This window comes from Hippichthys cyanospilos, chromosome 13 (genome assembly GCF_059441005.1).
Source record: "Hippichthys cyanospilos isolate Australia breed blue-spotted pipefish chromosome 13, RoL_Hcya_1.0, whole genome shotgun sequence".
In the NCBI taxonomy this organism is placed as follows: domain Eukaryota; kingdom Metazoa; phylum Chordata; class Actinopteri; order Syngnathiformes; family Syngnathidae; genus Hippichthys; species Hippichthys cyanospilos.
Window position 1 is genome coordinate 279,771 of NC_142381.1, and position 20,345 is coordinate 300,115.

The 20,345-nt window shown below is 57.8% G+C and overlaps 1 protein-coding gene across 2 annotated transcripts; it reads right to left on the reverse strand.

Annotated features, from left to right (window-relative positions):
* Nucleotides 1–81: 81 nt before the first annotated feature.
* Nucleotides 82–20,008, reverse strand: glra1 (glycine receptor, alpha 1). Of its 2 annotated transcripts, XM_088430920.1 has the most exons (10): nt 18,960–20,008; nt 17,920–18,044; nt 14,092–14,130; nt 9,487–9,554; nt 8,731–8,954; nt 7,909–7,991; nt 7,338–7,475; nt 6,098–6,312; nt 4,846–4,992; nt 82–3,342 (listed from the first exon to the last, which is right to left on the reverse strand). In XM_088430920.1, the coding sequence occupies exons 1-10, from the start codon at nt 19,028–19,030 to the stop codon at nt 3,034–3,036; spliced, it is 1,419 nt and encodes a 472-aa protein (XP_088287046.1). In that variant the 5' UTR covers nt 19,031–20,008; the 3' UTR covers nt 82–3,033. The 2 variants fall into 2 exon arrangements, with proteins under 2 accessions (XP_088287046.1, XP_088287047.1); XM_088430921.1 differs by lacking the exon at nt 14,092–14,130 and having other exon boundaries at nt 18,960–20,007.
* Nucleotides 20,009–20,345: the final 337 nt, after the last annotated feature.

Consider the following 20,345-nt stretch of genomic DNA (forward strand, 5'->3'; position numbering starts at 1 on the left):
CTTTCACGCTAATCGATCACCACATATTGGGCGTCGTATTCACGCACGAACGACATAAAAAAAACAGCAAGAAGAAAAATCGACAGTGTCAAGTTTTATTGGCAACTTTTAATCTTCGTTTTTAAACATGACATAGATCTTCGAGCGAGCGGTCGCCGACATTGTTCAAAACCATGTTGATAAAAGGTCGTTAATAGAATAATTGCTAGGACATATTTCAATAAATAGAATATATATTTATATACAGATAGAGCAGAAACGCTACATTCTTTTTTTTTTCCTTGTAATTGCTTCACAGTTTTTTCTTTTTTTTGTCGTCGGTGTGTGCAAGCAAAAAAGCAAAACATCTGCCAATTCGTCGTCATGCAAAATATACTCGTTACATTTGGGAGAATCAAAGTCTTTTGCGCCATTTTTTCCTTTTTTTGCGCTTTGCTGGGGCGGAACGCGGCGGCGGCGTTGTTGGCCGCACAAAAGTGTGCTGCCGCAAACAAATAAATAAAAAAATAAAGTCAAGCCAAAGAGAGGAAAGCAAAGAGAAGAGTAAGGCCATTCCGACGTGTGCAAAAAAGAATCAGCAAGAATCCAGAATCAATCGTCTCAGCCGCGTGTCAAATGCAATAAATAAAACATGCGATTTCAAACGACCCCCCCACCCCCCACCCCCACCCCCAGTAAAAAACACGGGAGCTTTCAAGCGAGGCTCCTTTGGAAGCACGGAAACGTTTAGGGCTCAGAGGTCAGAGGTCGGCTGAGTAAAACACGCAGGAGACGACCATCAGCATTTACGTGGGTGGGGAACCCTCGGAAAAGATTGCAAGTTTTTGCCTTTGTTTTTCCTCAAACGGGAGGGTCGCTACACACTATTCCTTCCTTTTTAAAAGCAAAAATATGATTAGTTTTTATTCACTCACTTTGTTACATATTTGGCTGAGTTATTGTAAATACAACATCCAGATGGCCTGGAATGACATAATGAAATGAAGACACTACATCATTAACACGAGCAAAATCATACATGAAAAAAATGCATATTTCATTACATTGTTAATATTTTATCGCTGACATGACTCCTGATGAAAAACTGAAAGTATCACTATATAGGCTTAAAATAAAATACAAATTTAACACATCTGCATCAACGCTTTTTCATGAAGTGATCTCAAACGTAAAGCCACGTTATAAATAAGTGCTTCATATATGCTGTATGATGACCGACAAAATTCAAACGGACGAGCAAAAAATATTTGTTATTAGTTCTTCAAAAGAAATAAAAACAACAATCAATATTTACATTTGCAATATCCATTAAAAATGGGACTTATTGATCACTTTTCAGTGTTTGGCCTCGACGTTTGTGTCTGCCTCCAAAATCGAACGGGGACCAAAGCTTTGCCCGGCCCCCCTCCCCCGCCCCCGCCCCCGCCCCCACCCCCCCTTTGTGCTGGTTGGCAGCGGCGGCTATGGCACAAACTGTCACCTTAAAAAGATCAAAAAAAGGACAAGCGGCGGCGCCGAGGAAAAAACAAACAAACAAAAAGGAAAACGTGGCAAACCAAAGTTGACTTTGGGGGAAAAGGTGTGGGGAGAAGCACAGCAAGAGGGCGCTGTTGCGCATCATGAGAGGAACGAGCGTCGCCGCGTTCGCTTAGCTGCTACTCTGGGGTCACTCGTCAAGCGCGCCCGGGAAGCTAACATTAGCATCCGTCCCGGATTTCGCTTTTTTTTCCTTCCGAACCCCTTTTCTTTTACTGTTTTTTTTTCCGCTCCGAGTTGAAGGCGGTCGATGATTTTGCAAAGAGAAAATCATCGGAGTTATTGAACAATTGCAAAACATATCTTTTACTATTCATAGTTCACATCTCGCGATTAATTCTGATGTCGTTTCATTTCGGACAGTGTTTAAAACGAAACATTTGGAGTCGTTGCTCGAAAGCGACATGGAGGATTCGATTGGTCCGGCCCGCCCGGGAGTGGGTTTTCCCCCGAGCTTAAGGGAGTTTGACACCCCCGACTCTTGAATATTGCAAACGGTCAAGTCGACGACATTTTTTTGCCGGCGCCCCCTGCTGGTTTGGAGTGTGACGGGAAGGCGCACGGAGGCGCGGCACAAAAAAAGCACACGGAAGTCGAAAGTCCGGCGGGCCCGCACCAAATGACGCGCGTTCGGGCTCGGGGTCACGCCGCGGGCCCGGCCGCGTTCTTTTGCATATGCCTGCGCGCGCTTTGCATAGAGAAGCCGAGTGAGGATCGAGTTCGGGAAGCGCCCGTCACAGTTTGCCCCCCTAACCCGCCAAAAAACAAACAAGCTCCAAAAATCCTCACAAGAAGCGCTTTGCGTATACCCAAAGAAATGAAAAAAAACATTCATTTCTTTCACAAAGTAAATGAATGCGGGGAAAGCAAAATCAGAATTAAAACATACCTTAAAAATAGAAATAGTTTGTACTTATAAAACGGCTGATAAAAAAGAAGTTACTAGAAAAATAAGTATTAAATGTTAAAAAAGCAAACAAAAACAATACTAAACGATAAATAAGTAAGCGTTAAAAACAAGAAAACATTGAAATGGAAAATAAAATCTGTGGAGTCAGTCCCGGGGCTGCTGCGCGCGCGCGTGTGCTGCTGGTGGGGGGGGGGGGTCTGCGCGGGGCTTTTAGCGTGCTAGCGTTAGCATCAAAGCAAAAAAGAAGAAGCGATTGTGGTAGCGTTTGGCCGGGGTTGGGCGGAGCTGGACTTTCCAAGGCTCGGACGACGGCGCGGCCCGGCGGGCGGGCGTGGCCCCTCCCGCCTCTTTTGCGTCCATTTTTTTTCTTTGCGGTTTCTCATGCAGCCATTCATCGCTTGGGACGCGCAGCGTGACTCGGTCCCCGGGAAGGGGTGGGGGCCAAACGAAGAGGGGGGACGAGGAGCGGGAAAAGGCGGGACGGCCGGCGGCGAGGAGGGCGCGGCTCCGCCGGCGGCGAGGAGGGCGCGGCTCCGCCGGCGCTCGGCTCGGCCGGCGCTCGGCTCCGCCGGCGCTCGGCTCGCCCTTCACTGTTTGTGTATGTCTTCGCTGCGAATGATCTTGTAGATGATCCAGTAGAAGATGTTGAAGATGAGGAAGACCAGGGGGAAGGCCACGCGCGACACCGTGTCGATGCGCTTGGCGCGGCTGATGAAAAGTTTCTTCATTTCCTCGATGCTCTTCTCGGGCGGCGCGTGGCCCCCGCCGCCCGCCGCCGCCGCGTTGTTGTTGTTGCCCTTGATGGCCGCCACGCCGTCCTTCTGCAGGCACGCCGGGCCCACGCCGTAGCCCGAGCCCGAGAAGCCGAAGCGCCCGTCGCCGCCGCCGTCCTCCTCCTGGAAGCAAACGCGGCCGTCACCGATTTTGAACGGCGGGAGACGAGCCCGAGGCCGGCTGGATTGGACGCGCGCGGGGCGGACCTCCCGTTGGCAAGCGTATCCAAGGGACGGCGGGTTTCCTCTACCCGTGCAATATTTTAACCTCCTGGCGTGCTTCGCCTTGGAAAGGCCCGAGCGGGCGGGCTCCGAATTCCCCCCGCCGACGGCGCCGCGCGGTTCAAAACGGTACGTGTCGCGAGGACGATATTGAAGTATTTGATTGACTTTACCGTTGAAATGGGTCAAGCGCTGGTTGTTTTCTTCCAAAATATTTGAAATTTGAAAGATAACGACGTGGGCCCATTTCACGTACTCGCACGCTTGACCCGTCGGAAACGTCTGCAAATAAGCGTTCAATTTGTCGGCCTTCGCGGGGGGAAGACGGAGACGACTTTGGCCGCGGTCTGGCGGGCCGGCCGACGTCGCGTGACTACAGCGCTCTTCCCGGGAAAAGCCGTCAAAACGTCGGCCCCGTCGCTCCCGTTTCCGCGCAGGCAACGCCGTCTCCGCTTTTAGCCCTCCCGTCCCAATTCTGTCTCGGCTTCAGGTAGCGCCATCTATTACCCCCCCTCCCCTCCCCCCGAATCGCACACGCTGGCCGACCTCGGCGCGCCCTTGAGCTAAACTGGGACAGATGTCGCCGTGGCAATCGAGGCGATGAGGTGAGGGGGAGCCGACCGAGGGGGGACGAGCGGGGGACGAGCGGGGGCCGGTTCCCGCCGAGCGGACGGGAAGCCGGCGCGAAGGGCGGCCGGGACGCGCCCCGTCGATGAACGGCCCCGGAGGCGGGAGTCGCGAGTGCGCCGGCTCTTTTCGCCCTCCTTGCCTTTCTTTCCTCATTTTGGCGAGCGATCAAAGAGGCGGCCTCATCAATCGGCCTTCCGCCGAGCGGCGTCCCTCGGGGATCCCGCCGGGCCGATCGACGCTAACGAGCCGCCGCCGCTAACGGCTCCGCCCTTAATTGGAGCCGGCGAGGCGGCGCGGGCTCCCTCCGGATCGCCGGGCGCCCGATCGCCCGATCGCCGCGTCTTGAAAGGCCGAGGCGCAAAGTGACGACGGGCTCCCCGACCGCGCGCGCGTACGTTTTTGTACGTCGTGCCGGCGGCCTCCAAAGTACCGTGGAGGCTCAAGCTCCGTCTGGAGCGATCGCGTGGAGCGGTCCGGGGCCACGGGAACGACCCCCGCCGTGAGCGGGAGGTCCGCCTCGGGCGATCGCGTCGGCGCCGCTTCGGCCATCGCAAAAGCCGGCACTGGGGAAAGGGGCGGCGCGTCCGCGGGCTCGTCTCGTGTCTTTGAACGCTTCTTCTGTACGAGGTTTCGGAGCTTTCGCTTTTGGGCCCCCTAACCCTAACCCCTAACCCTCCGGCGGCGAGAGGGAGCAGAGGAAGGCGGGAAATTTGTGAAATTTCAGAGCTTTTTTACCGGACCAAGCGAAAACTTTTCACAAAAGGAGCAAGTGACCTTCATGTGCCGCCGGCGGCGACGGAAGCGAAGCAGCTCTTTGTGCTGGCGGGCGATGAAGTTGACGGCGGCGTACTCCAGCAGCGCCGAGAAGACGAAGAGCAGGCAGACGGCCATCCAGATGTCGATGGCCTTCACGTAGGACACCTGGCCGACGCAAAGCAAAGGAAGGTTTTCATCGACGGCGGCGAGAAAACCGAAGAAAAAGGGAGGCGCGGCGCGCCGGCCGAAAGCCCGGCGGCGTTGGCGCGCCGGCTGCCTTTTGCTCTTCCTGCCTCGGCTAAGCTCACCTTCTTGGTCGGCCAGGTGCGCGCGCACGCGCTAAGCTCAGCTGTGCCGCGTGATCATTACTGTGACAGCTGAACTGCAGCGGAATCACGCTTCACTCGTTCAATTTTTAGAGCGCATCAAGCACCTAATGTCCACAAAGCGTGTGTGTTGGCGTGCGCGCGCGCGCGCTGAGTGTGTGTTCGGGATTACAGCTTCCCTGGACATAATTATACAATGCTATAGTGGGTCACGCAAGCTAGGACTGCTTTTCTTTCTTTAATCCCTCACAGGAAAACATTTAGTTGCCTTTTTTATAACTTCCGCCTTGTCATTTTTGGTCACTTTTCTTTCAAAGGTTTTCTTACGTTTTTTCCCCCTAGTTTCATCCCCGTATTGACTTTTCCTTTTTTCCATATGTTTTTGAACAACATGAATCTGAAGGCTAAATAAGTCACGTCATTTACAAGGCTTCAAATGACTTTATGAACCTCCGAACCGATAGGGCGCGCATCCGTTTTAGCGCGGATCATTTTTTTCGGCGGACTTTGACGCATTATGAAAAGGAGAACACGGCTCGACTCGTCCACTTCGGCCCCGAGACGCGCGCCTGTCGGCGGGCGGGGGGAAAAAACACCTCCGAGGGCAACCTCCCGCGATCTGATCTCACTCGGCTGAAGAGCATCCCGAGCAAGATGATCAGCAAATCATCTCGGAAGGCCTCCGCTTCAAACGAGTCCCGAAGTATCCTGCATGTTTTTACTAACTTTCTCTCTCGAGCACACCCGATGAGCTCATCGGTAAGCTCTGGAAAACGATCCTCATCATTTGAATCGGGCGTTTCGGGGCTGGAGAGAAGCGTAAAACATGCAGGCCGTCGGCCCCTTGGGACCGGACTCGAGCCCTAACCCTAACCCTAACCCTAACCCTAACCCTAACCCTAACCCTGAGCCAAAGCCTAAGCCTAAGCCTAAGGGTTGGCCACCTTGGGCAGGGAGGCCCGGGACCCCGAGCTCTGCGTGGTCATGGTGAGCACGGTGGTGATGCCCAGGCCCACCCGGGCGGGGGCGGCGTCCATGTTGATCCAGAAGGACACCCAGGACAGGATGACGATGAGCAGGGACGGGATGTACATCTGGATCAGGTAGTAGCCCATCTGCCGCTCCAGGTGGAAGCGGGCCTCGATGCACGTGAACTTGCCTGAAGGACGGCCGGGGGGGGAGAAAAAAAAAGCGATCTGGAAACTCAACATCGGAGCAGCGGCGATCGATAGCTTCGACATTTGAACCCGCCCCCAAAACGAAAACCGGTTCCCGGCAGTTCCCCTCGAAGGCGAGGTAGCCCAACGAAATGGCCGCCCTTGGCGTCAAGGCCACGTCAGCCGGGCGCTCGTTCGGGCCGTAAAGACCGAGCGGGCGGGGGGGACGAGAGGGGAGGGGAGGGGAGGGGAGAGCGAGGGCTCGGCGGTGGGCGGGCAGGATTTATGCGCGGCGTACACTTGAGAGCGTTTAAGCTAGCTCGGTATTTTATGCCGCAAGACTCCAGCCATTCATCCGAGTGCGTGCGTGCGTGCGCAAGAGCTTGAATCAAAGCACGCCTATAGCATAGCGGGGTTCGGCCCTTCGGACGATGGAGAGCGCCCATCGCCGGCGCTTTGCGGGGCAGACGCCTTTGGCCACATTTGCTTCACTCTTCCTTCCTTCCGTTTCTTCCCTTTTTGCCTTCCTTCCCCTGCAATACTTCCTGCATGCCTCCCTCCCTCCCTCCCTCCCCCCCTCCGGTGGATGGTAATAGCGGCATTGCATTGTGTTGCGCTGGTGGCGCTCCTGGATTTTATTGTTGCTGCGGCGGCGGCGGGCCGGCTGGCGAGTTGTGCAATGCAGCAGGCGGCGACTTGATTAGTATTTCAAGAGGCTTTTTGCGTCGCCGGGCTCAATGTCTTCTCTCGCAGTCACGCTGCGGCTAATAAATCCCGCCCGCCCGCCCGCCGCGCGAAAACAACAACAACCGAACGGCGCCGCGCCTTCGCTCGCGAGAGCGACGGCGCGAGATAAGAGGCGAAGGAAACGGAGAAGCTCCCTGACACAAAGATGGGAACGGCGGAAGTGCAAAAGCGGGAGGAAGGCGCTGGACGCGGCCCCGTGTACGCTAGATGGCCGTCGGGCGCGGGAAGCGGCCGCGGGACGGAACGTCCGACGGCGACGGCGGGCCTTTGGCCGACTCACCCGTGTTGTAGTGCTTGGTGCAGTAGCGCAGGTCTTTCTCCTCCTTGAGGATGAACTGCGGCAGCGTCAGGCCGTCGGCCACCTGCACGGCGCCCTTCTCGTCCCACTCGAATATCAGGTCGTTCATGGTGTAGCCGACTGGACGGGCAAACGCGCGCGCTTCCTTATTACCGTACGCCGCTCCCGCCGTTATACCGCGCCATATTGTGCGCTACGTCTATGGAAATTTCCATTCCTCGCTCGTCATATATGCGTGGCATCTAATGGTCGCAGTTTGTACTACGGCGCTCAACTGCCTTCAAATGAGCTGAGCGCTAGTCAAGGGGGTGAGGTACCCTCCATGAAAAAGGACAAATGGGCTATTTTGATGACTGTGTGTAGTATACGCGCTTGCCTGTGGTTATGGAAAAAATGTGTGCGCACCCTACAAACACGTGCGCGTGGTACTGTATGTGTGAAGTTGCTCGAAAAGTATACTCCAAACGTGTACGCATGCATCCTTTGTGCGCGTGCGTACGCAAATTGTCAAGGCGCGCGCATCCAGTATAAACGCGCGCGTGTGTTTACTTACAGCTTTCCAGCTGCATGATGCAGGTTTGCACATCCATAGGGAAGTTCTTCAGATCCATGGGACAGGCCAGCACCAGCGTTATTCTGTCTCGCGCACACGCACACACACACGCACGCACGCGCGGGCCGGTAAGAGGACGAGGGCACGAGGGAGCGCCCGGCCGCAAACGAGGACAGAGGGAAGCGGCCGCGATTCAATCGATAGGCGGATTTTCAAAATAAAAGCGCGGCGGCGTTTCGAACGTCTCGCCAGACGCGCGACCTCCCGAAACGGCCGAAGCCGAGCGGAGAAAAGAGGAGGGGCGCCCGAACGCCGGAGGCCGTTCTCAATTCCCATCCTGCGACAAACGCAGGGAGAAGGGTCCTTTTTGGGGAGGCGCATCACGCGCCCAGCCGGCCCCTCCTCCTTTGCCGCCGCAATGCTAAGGGGCGGGGCCGGGCAATAAAGGGGAGCGGGAGGAGGGGGCGGGGCGGGGCGGCCGCAGCCCGACTCAACTCCGGTCCCGCGGCCTTGCTTGAAGCCTTGAACGGCACGTGGCGGCAACATGGCTTCCACAGACCTTTTCTCATGATAGACTAGCCTAGCAAACTTCCCGCTGCTAAGTACCAGCTTGGCGACCGAGCAAAAAATAAATCGAGGAAGGAGCCTTCGGGTCAAAGCAAAACGGTGCTTCAGACGTGGCTTCTGGAGAACCTTTTGCGGGTCGACTTTCAAGGCGGGTTGGCCTGTGCCCGTTTGCGGCCAGGAAGACAAAGCGGCGGGCGCCATGCGCTCGGACCCCCCCCCCCCAAAAAAAAAAAAAAACGCTTCGAGACGAGTCACCGTATGCTGTAGAGCACGTTGCCGTTCTTGGAGATGCGCAGCAGCTTGTTGTCGGTGGTGACCTCGTGGAAGTTGGCCCCCTTCTCGTTGGCGAAGAACAAGTCGGGCTTCCAGATGGAGTCCAACATGGACGGGTCCAAGTCCAGGGAGTCGTCCGGGTACTCGCTGTAGGCCAGGCGCGGGTCGTTCCACTGCTGCCTCAAGAAGATGTTGACTCGGTAGTCCTGTCGGCGCGCGAGGGGGTCGCGCGCGCGCACGCACGCACACACACACACACACACACACACGCACACGCTTGACAGCGGGGAAGGCGCGAGGATTGTCGGAACGGCGGCGCGAGTCAATTAAGGGAGGAAGTGCGCGCAAACGCAAACACGCTTGTTGTCACGGGATCTTCCAAATGGATTTAGCGGCGGGAGGGATAAAAGATGAGAAATCCGATTAGTTCGCTACTTTGTTGTTTTTCTTTGTAATCTGCCGGCAGGGATTAGCGGGCGCTCGCTGCTCGCTCGCCGTTGGCTCGCGCCCCCGGGGGTCCGCGCTCCCCCGCTTCCAAAATGGGACGCTGTTTCGAAAGCACGGGACCTTGTTCGGAAAGATGCTACGAAGTCGCGTACGAACGAGCGCAGAAAACGAGCGAAAGCCGCTCAAGGCGCGATTCGCGGCCCCTTCCCGCCTCAGCGAGGGCGTCTCGCTTTCCACTTTCTCGCTTTCGGGCTCAAAAACGCTCAGTCAAACGCGGGTCGGGTTCCTTACCATGGTGGTCTCGGCGATGGAGCCGAAGCTGTTGATGAAGATGTTGCAGGTGACGTTGACGGGAGGACCTGAGGAGGACAGCACGCCGGGCGTCAAACCGCGGGGACATTCGGCACGACATTTGGCGCCCGTCGACCGCGTCCCCGTCTCCCGCCGCGTTTGGACGAGGGTCCCCGGTGCCGGCGCCCCCCTCGGAAAACGCTTGCGGGCAAAGGTCCCGCTTCCTTCTCCGCCTTGGAGACGGTTGCGAGCGGCCCGTTCGGCTCCAGACGCACCGTCGCTCCATTTGTCTTTTGTCATTGAAGGAGACAAATATTTTCTTGAACTGGCCGACGCCGCCGTTTGCGACAATGGCGATCCTGTTTGAAATGCTCACGAAACGGATTTGTCCGGCGGGGAAAAAATGAATGGCTTCCGGAATACGAGCGGACGGTCGCGAGCAGAATTCTCGTTGCACACACCGAGTCGGCCGTGATTCGAACGCACTCGCGCGCTCACAGCCGGAGGTCAATCAAGAGTTTTATCGTCCTTCATGCGGCGCCGACGTCGTTCGCCATCTTGCTGAAATATGAACGCAAATGAAAAATCCATATTATGTGACCCGCGGGGGCGCACATAAATGAATCGGGGAGGCAACCTTCCTCCCACATGAAGGTCGGCGGGCCCTGCGCCCAACCGGTTTGCCCCAAATCACTTTCGACGACAAGCATGGAATGAAGAAAAGCACGTCAGAAGCGATGGAAGGGGCGCAAACCCTTCCAAGCCGACAACCACCTTCAACAAACCTTCGTCACAAGTGAAACGTTAAAAAGAACCCGATTGAAAAAGGGCCCGCCCGCTGTCGGAAAAACGCTACAAAGCACCGCAACGCGGGGGGGGGGGGGATTTGGGCAAAAAGTACGGCAAAAGGTACGGCTTTTTGTCAAAGGTCGGAAGGGGCGGGGCCCGCGCTCCCCTTGTCGACCCGGACTCCAATTTGGGGGAATTTGAGAAAAAGGCAAGTCGAAGTCGACGTCCGCCTCGGGCGCTTACACGGATCCCATTGCACACGGTTCCGCTTATGGGGGAGGGGGCGGAGCCGAAACCGCACGAGCGCGACGCAAATCTGGAAAGTAACGTTGCCGGCATAAAACGGTTTGAAGTTTCGGTGCTTTATTGTTTGACTCGGTCCTCAGTCCAATTTCAAATTCATCTTAAAGCCCTCAAAGCGCTCAATGGCCTCGCGCTTACGTAGCGCCGCTCAAAGCGCTTTACGCTAACTGCTCGGTTAGCTACCGACGAGGCATGGGGAGCGACCGGGGCTTCCGTGTCTGGCTCAAGCACGGTCGCGACGGGGGGGGACTTACCGCAGGTCGACTTGTGCTCGGGAGAAATACGGTAACGCTCAGAGCGAGCGGCGCATTTGAGCAGGGAACGCGAGACGTCAACCGGGACTCGAAACGCAGTCCGGCCGCGCAAATGGCGCCAAATCTGCGTTTGAGCCTGTCCAAATATGGCGCCGGAGCCCGGCGCCGCCACGTTGACTCCGACCTCCAAACACGCCGCGCTTGTTTGTTGAACTTTTATTATTTATGGGATTTGTTCGCCTTGAGGTCACGGCGGGCTCGGGCAAAAGCAAACGCGCGCGCTGGCTCCCGCTCGGCCGCTTTAATATCCTGCTGCAAGCGGGCGTCTAATTCCGCAGGCGGGCCCGAGGAAGGGTTCCGGATCACTTTGATGGCCAATTACTCTCCCTGTCAGCCCGCGCGCATCGCATCGCATCCCTGCCGGCGCTTCCCCGGCCGCTGCGGGCGGGAGAGAGCGGCGCGACGCGGCGAGGGGGTGGGGGAGTCCGGCCGGCCATTGGGCCGCGGATGGCGTGACCGAGAACGGGCAGGAAGCAAAAAAAAAAAGGCAAAGGCGCCTTTGTCCGAGCGCAAGGGAACGTCAACAATAACTCCGCGAGAGATTGTGCCGCGCGGCCGAGACGGGCCGGGCCCAAGCCGCGGCATGTACGCTGCCTAACACGCATACAAAGTCCCTAGAGAGAAGAGAAGAGAAAACATTACGTGCCCCGCGCTTCATTGTACTTATGTTCATTAGCTATCCCAAAAAATTGTAAAGGTTTTCCTAAAAACATATCCTTTTATCCTTTGGGCTAAAGTTCAAAAAAGAGTACTGTTTTCCCCAAAGATACGACACACTGTTACCCCCCAAAACGAAGGCCAAAAGCCTCACTTCCAATAACAGGCGTAACGCTCAGTTGGCTGTTAGCATCGAGCGCAGCCAACGGCAGCGCGCGTTAGCTTAGCTTGTCACGCCACCGTTCACAATAAGAGAACCCAAGCCCCGGCCGAGTCCATCCTCGCTCGGAACCCGTCGGAAAACACGGAAAGGTGTTCCATTCGACCCCGCGGTCAATTGCGCTCTTTTGGCACGCGCGTGCACAGAACGGAGCGCTTTAAATGCAAACTCCGGCCTGCTAGCGATGCCGCACGCGAGCCATCGCCAGTCGAGCTGCCGCCAAAGTACAACGAAGGAAGTAAGGGAGCGATCAAAGAGCGGCGTCCTGGTCGGGCGGCGGCGCTCGCAGTTGTTTGACGGGACGTAAACAAAGAAAACACAAAGACTCTGGGCTCGGCTCGTTAAGGCAAGAAAAAACACAGGGAATGTGCGACTTAATGAGGATTCCGCCGCTTCATCAAATATTCATGGCACTGGCGCGCAAAGAGACTTTACCTTTCTAGAGCTAATACTGGCACTTACCGCGCGCCGGGAGAAAAAAGAAGCAAAAACCCCGCCGGGCCCGGTCCAAATTTGAAAACCACCCGGCTGGCAACGACGTTACCGCGGGCCCGATGTTACGAGGAGCAAACCTTCGGTCGCTCCAGAGACGACGCCGTTCCTCCCGGTAAATCTCCACCGGTTCTGATACGCGAGGATTTTCCACGCCACTCTTCCGCGAGCCGAGCCGCGCGCCGCCCAAATCATAATAAAGGACGGCGAGGGCCGGAGCGCCGACCCTAGCGGCGAAAGACCCAAAAAGCCAAAAACTCTTGACCGAAGGTGGGGAGAGAGGTTTACGGCGGCGCCGTTCGAAGAAAGCCGACGTCCAAGCCGACGTCAGGCCTGGCCTGGCCAGACGTCCAGTCAATTGAATGGCCTCTTTCACTTCATTGGCGCCAGACGCGTGCGGCTGCGAGTCAACGCGCTGAGCTGCAGATAAACAAAGCGGCGAGGGGGGGAAAGATGGCCATGGTCTCGCCGCTCTAATCAAGTGGCGCCGACCCCTCGCAAAACTGAAAATCTACCTAGGGCCGAAACGGCAAGCCTCTGGGGATGGGGGCGTTGAACTAGAGCGGGGCCTGCAGCGGGCCGAGAATGAGAACGTACTTGAAATCGCAATTTCCTACAAAAGGTGGCGGAATCCCCAAAGCTTTCTTTCCTCCTCGCCGCTGGCGTGCGACGCACTCTTAGAGAGCATCCTCAACCAAAACAAGTACCGTTCTCAAGTGACTGGCCAAGAATCGGGCGCTCCTACAAGACACGCGAACGGCCCTCTCAATAATTTGACGTCTGAGGGCGGACGCTCCCGAGGGCGACGAGTCCCGATCGGCATTTCCCGGGCCGCGATAAAAGATGGGGCGGGGCCCCGGGGCCTGGCGTTTGACGCCGGCGCGCTCTAAGGTTCAATAGCGAGCGAAGAGAACGGCGGGTTGGGACGTATTACGGAGTCGACGTCGTCCCCTTTCGCGAAAGCCATCGACGCTGCGCTTTTCGCCACATCTTATCTGCTCTGCTCTGCGTGTGCGCGTGCAATTTAATGAAGTGTGTTGCCGCTGCGCCGTTAGCTTGATGCTTTGAATCATCTTGACAGGGAGGAAGATGTATCATGGCAGCCGAGCGCACACGCGAGCGCGCAGGTTGAGTCAGAGCGGCGCTCCGCTCCGCTCGGCTCGGCTCGGCGTTCAAATGTCACGTGAAGGTGAGGAAGGCCGCGCGCGTTTCGGCCGCCGGCGCGTCCTCCTAAACACGGCGTCGGCCTCAGACCCGCTTCCCTTCCGTCAATACGCTAGCTTTCCGGCTCGCTTCTCGCTTCCTGCCGGCGGAGGTCCGAATGCGCAAAATCCAAATTCACATGCGGGGAACGACGGCGTTCCGAAATAAAAGTGCACAGCCTACCGTGATGGATTCCGATTTGAAATCGGCTTTAAGGCAGGTTCGGCTCGATCAAAACAAAGCTCCCGCTCAGACGCCACCATCGAGTCGGCGGGGGCCGACCCTCGCGCAAAATTTCCGTTTGGGTGGTTTTGGCCGGCCCCCGTTCCGTCGGCGGCGTCACGAGCCATGGCGCGCCCGTTTCAATTGCAAAATTGCGCTCGGAGCTGACGCGGCGGGAACCTGCAAAAACGTTGTGGGCAAAGGAGTCGCCGCTCACGCACGCATGCATCGACATCGCAACCAAGAGAAGGAAACGCGCTCCATTGCAATTCTTCAAATCATTCAAGCTGCCCCCTCAAAAAAAAGGCCGTGAAAGGTTTCCCGCACGCGGCGTCGCCGCCGTGGAGGAGGAAAAAGGAAATAAAAAGCAGGGCTGGTTGGTGGAGAAAAGAAAGAGGAAAGTACCTTTCTTGTGAGTAGCTTCATTTTTGGAGCCTTTTGGGTCTAATAAAAAAAAAAAAAAAAAAAAAAAAGACAATTAAACACAAGACAAGTCGGCCGATTGTTTTTCCACTAAAAGGGCTGAGCAACTACTCGTTGTTTGTCCCGCTTGAGGAAAACAACACGGGGCGAGGGGGGGGGGGGGCATCGCGGGCTGCCAACAAGGGAGGGGGGGCAGAGAGGGGGGTTGGCAGCGGGGGTGGAGGGGGGCAACATACTGTGAAGGCAGTAGCAGCAGGGCGGGGGTGGGATGCACGAGTCGAAAAGTGTGCGGCGGCCATGATGACGAAGGGGAGCAAGAGGAAGGTGTGCAAGTCAAACAAGCAAAATGCACGCGCATCTTCTGGAATGCAAGGGGGCGGGCCAGAGGGGCTCACGATGCATCCAGACTACATGTCAAAATGGCTTCCTTTTCATTTTAGCCCAGGGCGCGCCGGGGCCGCGCCGCCGCGGTAACCCAAAACGCACAAGCCGCCGACCCGCAAATCTCTCAAAGGCTCTGAAATCCAGACAAAAACTTTGGACTTTCGCTCAGCTGAAGTCCATCCATTGGCTGGCCCACTGGACAACTTGGGCAGACTTTCAAAGGCTCGCAACGTCGTCAAATACCTTTCAAAATACCCCACAAAATGGACACACACATGTACATTTACATATCTACCTACCTACCTACCTATCTGTCTATGTGTACACAGGATTTTCATTTTGTGAGAAAAAAACCCGTCAACGTCCATTCAATGCTGCAGATTTCGCAGATGGGAACATGCTTGGGTCCTCGGATCCAAGCCTTTTGTCGAAGTCCCACAATGCATAGCAAGAATTTTACGTTATGGGAGTCGGGCTACGCCAATTGGAAAGTCATTGAAAGGCTTGCAAATGTCATAAGTTGTCCGCTAGCGCCCCCATGGCGGTTCAACGCAAATATTTCAAAACCGGGGGAAATGCACGACGAAACACGGGCTTTTCACGATGTCCGAAATGGAGAGTTTTTCCCGTTTTGAACGGCGGTAAACGAGCCCGACACGGGCTAAACGTGGTACCTGTACGATCTACCTGTCGACCTCCCGTTTGCAAGCGTTTACAAGAGACAGCAGGACCCCGTACCGAAAGTCGGCACGTTTTGATCATCCGTTAGCCTCCGCGTGCGCTTTTCCCTCGTGACCACGCCTCAAAATCATCCGACGGCTCGAGTCGGATCCAAATTTCCAAGTCTTAGCCAAGCGGGAGGCCGACGTCGCCGGCTGCTTTCATCTAGCCGAGCGCCACCGGCCGCTAGCGCGGGCGCCCGCGCCCTTTGAAGCGCCGCCTTGAGGAAACGTCTGGCGTCCGCCGGGCGGCGCCGCTTGGCGGCCGGCTACGCCGACAGAAAAGACATCCTTTGTTTCCGCGGGGGATAATAAACTCACAGATGATCGCGGGACGATCAGAGTCGGTCGCGAATCGTACTGCGGAACGTGCCCCCCGGATTTCCGTTTTGCCGACTGCTTTTGTCACGGGCGCCTTCGAGCTCATCAAAAAGCGCGCGGGCGGCCGTTTCAAACCGGGGGGGCGGTTAGGCGGGATGAAAGGCGGATCGCTCTCCGTACCGCCGCGCTGTCGACATTTAGTGCGGCGCTAAACCCCGGCTTAAGTCCGGGCTTAAAGGCGGGATTAAAAGCGAGCCGGAGGCAGGCCTCAGCCCCGGGCGGACCCGAGCGGCGGGATGTTCGGGGCGCGCCCTCGCGGATTTGGGATTTTTCCCCCGCGGAGCGCGCCGATTCGGACGACTCGACTCGAACGGATGGGGCGCTCGAAAATCCTTTGACAAACCGGCGTTAGAAAGAAGCGTTCCGTCGGCCTCCTTCCGTTTCTCAAGTACAGCGACCCGGGTGAAAAAGCTTCCTTCCTTGAGCCGATTGACGGCAAAATCCAGGGCCATCTTTCCCGCAAAATCTTGCCAGGCATCTCCGCAAAATTGCCACCGGCAAACAAGCGGGAACGCCGGCCCGCAAGCACAGACGGGCGCCCCCCTTGGGCGCTCTTCGTTTTGTCTCGGCGTTGTCCGCTCTTCTATATTCTTGCTTTTCCTTCTGTTTTGGTCGTCGCCGTCTTCCGCCGCGTCCCAACTTGACACGGGCGGCGCGCGCTCGCTAAAAGCCCGGCGCCCGCGCCCCCGCGGAGCCCGAGCTCATTACGGCGAGTCCGTTGGAGCGCAGCGAATGAAGGCGAGTGCTGACGGATGCGAAGGCGCGGCCCGCCCGGACACATTCAAAGGCAAAAGCTTTGGCGAGCTCCTCAAGTGAGCGCGTGCGCCGACGCTCCCCGCGAGAGAAGCTCCCTCTCTCGCCCGCCGAGACCCGCGCCGGCGGCCGGCTTCGCTCAGCGCCGACGCTCCCCGCGAGAGAAGCTCCCCCTCTCGCCCGCCGAGACCCGCGCCAGCGGCCGGCTTCGCTCAGCGCCGACTTTGGAAGGAGGCGTCTTCCGAGCTCAAGGCGGGAGGAACGGCGTTTCGCCGTCCTTTCTCTCCGCCGACGGCCCAGCGCGGAGATCCGCACTCTTAACTAGTCGACGCTAACAAATTGGCGTCGGTAGCATTCGTTTTCCCCGCCCGGCTTCTCGGGACACTTAAACTGCTCCTTCACGCGATGAAATGTCATCGAGGGGAAAAGTAGTGAAATGATCCCCGTGCGTTGACTTTAGGGGTGAAGTTTCCACGTTTCGACGCGTTGGCCCTCGCCGTTGGCGCTAAAGTGAGAAACCCATGACATGTGTCTTAAAGGGGGGTACGTCCATTCAGGCGGGGTGGGGGGAGCTCGCTGGCTTTCTTGTCATTACCATCACCGGCGTTAAAAACAAACAAACAAAAAAACAACAAGCGGTCAGGATAGCGTGCGGCTACAAGCGATGTAGCCAGCTAGCGTCAGAGGCGGGGAACAAAACATCCTGCGAGCCGGGTGCAAAGAGGGCGGGCGGGCGGGCGGGGGAAAGGCGGGTGGGCAAAGGGGAGTCTAAACATCAGACACGGCGTCAATCGTTTACCTTTGTTCCACACTGGAGGATGAGAACAAGCACATCAGACCGTTAAACAGAGCGTCAGCATGGGCATCAGCCAGTCGGTCGAGGGCCTCGCCGTTCTCCGGCGTCCGTCGGGGCCCTCCGCCGCCCCGCGCGTCTTCCGGGTTTCTGTCCCCGACGCCCCCGACCCAAACGATGGAGCTCGCCGACGACCCGATCGTTTGAATCGGGCGCGTGGCTTCGGAGACGCCCGGCGCCGAGGCGGAAGCGCGGCCCGAGCTAGCCGGCGCCCGTCCGGCTTCGCCCGAACCGCCGCGCCATCCGACGGCCGCGCTCGGAACGCTCCGCTCCTTCCCGGGCCGCCGGCCGGAAGATCGTCCGGGTGAAAGCTTTGCAGAATGACTGACGGCAGCTACAAGCGGCGTTGTTTTTACACGCTCCCAACGATAAGCCTACATTGAAACTGGCTTGGAAGCGGCATACCCTGCCTGAAAATTTGGCACAAACGTTTCTTATTCCAGCCAGTTCAAACGGCAAAGAGTGAGTGAAAAATTGCAGTCTCATTTTTTGCAAAACCCCGGATCGGAATTTTCCCGGACCGTTCGGCCGCATCGAACTTATTTGATCAACGTGCTTTTTTTTTCAGCAATGAAATCCGCGTCCTCGTTTTGCTTCCCGACGGATCGGACGTCGGGTACGACGATTCCCAGACAGGGATTCCGGGACGAGGACCGACTCAAGTAGCGAGTACAAACCTCGGGCCGCTTCGGGCGGGAACGCGGGCGGCTCGGCTCCTACCTTTAAAGTTGGGCCGGATCCTGGCGTCGTAGCCCGACACTTTGCCCATCAGCTTGTCCAGGAACTCGGACGGCGGCATGGGCGAGGCGGCTTTCCGGGCCGCCGCTTCCTTGGACGCCGCCAGGCTGCCCCGCACAAAAGCACATTCAGCCTGCCTGCCGCAATATCCGGCGTGCGCGCGCGAGGGCCGGCGGGCGGACGGCAATCGTTAAAAGATGCTAATTGGCCCCCGGGACGCGACGGCCGCTTCATTAACGTTGGACCCGTTTGCCTCCGGTGTCAAAGTTGTGGAAAAAGCGAAAAGGAGGAGGCGGGTCGCCGCCGGACGCGCGCCGCCTTGACATACGAGTCGCGTTCTTTCCGTGAAGGGAAGGAAAAGGCAAATGGAGAAGGGAGGGCCCGGCCAACTGGCCCCAATTTTTGAAGGAGCCAAAGCGCCATTCGCGCGAAACAAGACGTTGGTACGATTCCGTTTGAAGACAACAACCGCTAGGCTGAAGACGAATGAAGCTCACATTTTTTTAAGTTCAATAAATCGTGATCGTTTGCTCGTCGTTGACGATTGGCCAGGCGCCGCAGCGTAGCGCCGGCTACTGGCGAGGAGGACTGACGCCGCGTCCACTTTGCTTTTTGGAAGACGGGGCCGCCGTTTGTCATCTGGGTGCGGCGCAATAAAGCGGGCCGCTGCCGGCGGGCCCCTCGCCACGTTTGCGTACGATAAAAAGATTCGCCGAGAGCGCATAACGATCGACGCCGCGCCACGCCGTTGGTTCGCCGGCCCGTCGGCTTGGGGCGGGCCGGAGGGATCGGAGCAGATGGGGAGTCGATCCCGCGAGACCAATCGGACGCGCGGCCCCCTCGACCCGACGGCGACCAATCGGCGCGGGGGATATATGTTGCGGGCCTACGTGGCGACCCCCCCCCGCCGCAAACGCTTGTCGGCACCGGTCGAGCCGAGCGCCTGCTCGCGCCGCCCCGCTTAGCACCGGGGCCCCCCCCCCCCCAAAAAAAGTGACAAACCTCGGCGCGGTCGTCCTTACCTGAAGAAGACCAGCGTCTCCCACAAGTAGATGCCGAGCGCGTTCAGGCGGCACATTTTGGAGAGTCTCATTTTGATTTGGGGTGGGAGGGGGAGGGGCCGGCCGGAATGTCCCCTTCAGGAGGAGGAGGGGGAGGCGAGGGTGCAGGTGCGGGGAACGAGGACCTCCAAGGTGACTCGGGGGGGAGGTCGGGGGTGGGGGACGGGGGGAGGGTCCGTCAGACCTCGGCGACCATGCGATCACACCTGTGTCCTCTCCGAGAAAAGGGGGGCCCGGGGTGGGGGGGCGATCGTGGGGCGACCGGCCAGGGGCTCCAGAGTGGGGCGGAAAGGGGGGGAATTCCACCTGCTTACGGATCCTCGCAACGGGCGGCAAAGGGAGCCATATTCCTTCGCTGTCCTGTCCGGCCAATTAATCCAAGCGGGAGAGAGCTCCGCAGCCTCCCCCCCCCCCCGCCGAGGCCGAGGGCGAGGACGAGGACCGGGACGAGGACGAGGAGGACGAGGATGCCGCCGGTCCTCGGCTCAGGGGCGCGCGCGCTCCTCAGCCATGCCGCCTCGACGCTCCCACGCGCTCCAAGACTGGAGCTCCGTCCGTGCGCGTGCGCGAGTGGCGTGCGCGCGCGCGGCAGCTAGAGCGCGCGTCAAACGTCACGTCGGGAGGGACGCCGCGGCCGCGTGTGCGGCTCGTGCTGCAGTCATTTAGCAAAGGAGGCGCCGCGCCGGCGCCGGCCCCGCCCCCGCGCCGGAGACACGCCCGCCGGTGGCGCCGTTGGCCCGCCGGACGACGGCGCTCGCCGCCGATTGGCCGTCGCCCACGTCAGTCGGCCCCGGCAACTAACGCGGCGCCGCGTTTACGTCATCGCGCCAAATGCGGGTCCTTCGTCATCAGCAACGTTGAATGAAGGCGGGCCGGGGGCGGAGCTTACGTGCCGGCCGGCTCCGCACCTCGGGCGATTGCGACACGCCGTTTTCATGTAGCTGCGTGTCCAAATGGATCAAATCATTGTTGTGTTTCCTTCTTGAAATCCCGAGCGCGTGGCGTGATAATGATGGGGGGGGGGGGGGGGGGGGGGACGTTTCTCTTCACTTTTGGTCGTTTCCATGATGCGCTTGCTTGTTATTGCTTTCTCTTTTAGACTAAGCCGTAACCCGTAGAAACGCTGTCAAAATCATTCGGGGTTGTTGAAAGTTGCTCGATATTTTTTCTTTCGTTGGTGTTGAAAAGGATGCCGGTTTAGGTAAATTTATTCCATTTTTGATAGACGATAATCTTACTTAACCCCTGGGTGTCCCGACTTTGTCAAATAGAAATGTAGACCAATGGCATCAGCCCTATCCACGCGTGTAGAATTGTTTGTCTTTTTTTCTTTCTCTTCGTTATGTG

What these genes read in the sequence shown, in the direction of transcription:
- glra1 (XM_088430920.1), bottom strand. Translation starts at nt 19,030, where the DNA reads ATGAGACTCTCCAAAATGTGCCGCCTGAACGCGCTCGGCATCTACTTG. An exon ending in TGAAGCTACTCACAAGAAAG is followed by an intron (nt 9,555 to 14,091) that starts GTACTTTCCTCT and finishes TGTCCTCCTCAG; the next exon opens with GTCCTCCCGTCAACGTCACC. An exon ending in CCATCGCCGAGACCACCATG is followed by an intron (nt 8,955 to 9,486) that starts GTAAGGAACCCG and finishes GCGCGCCGACAG; the next exon opens with GACTACCGAGTCAACATCTT.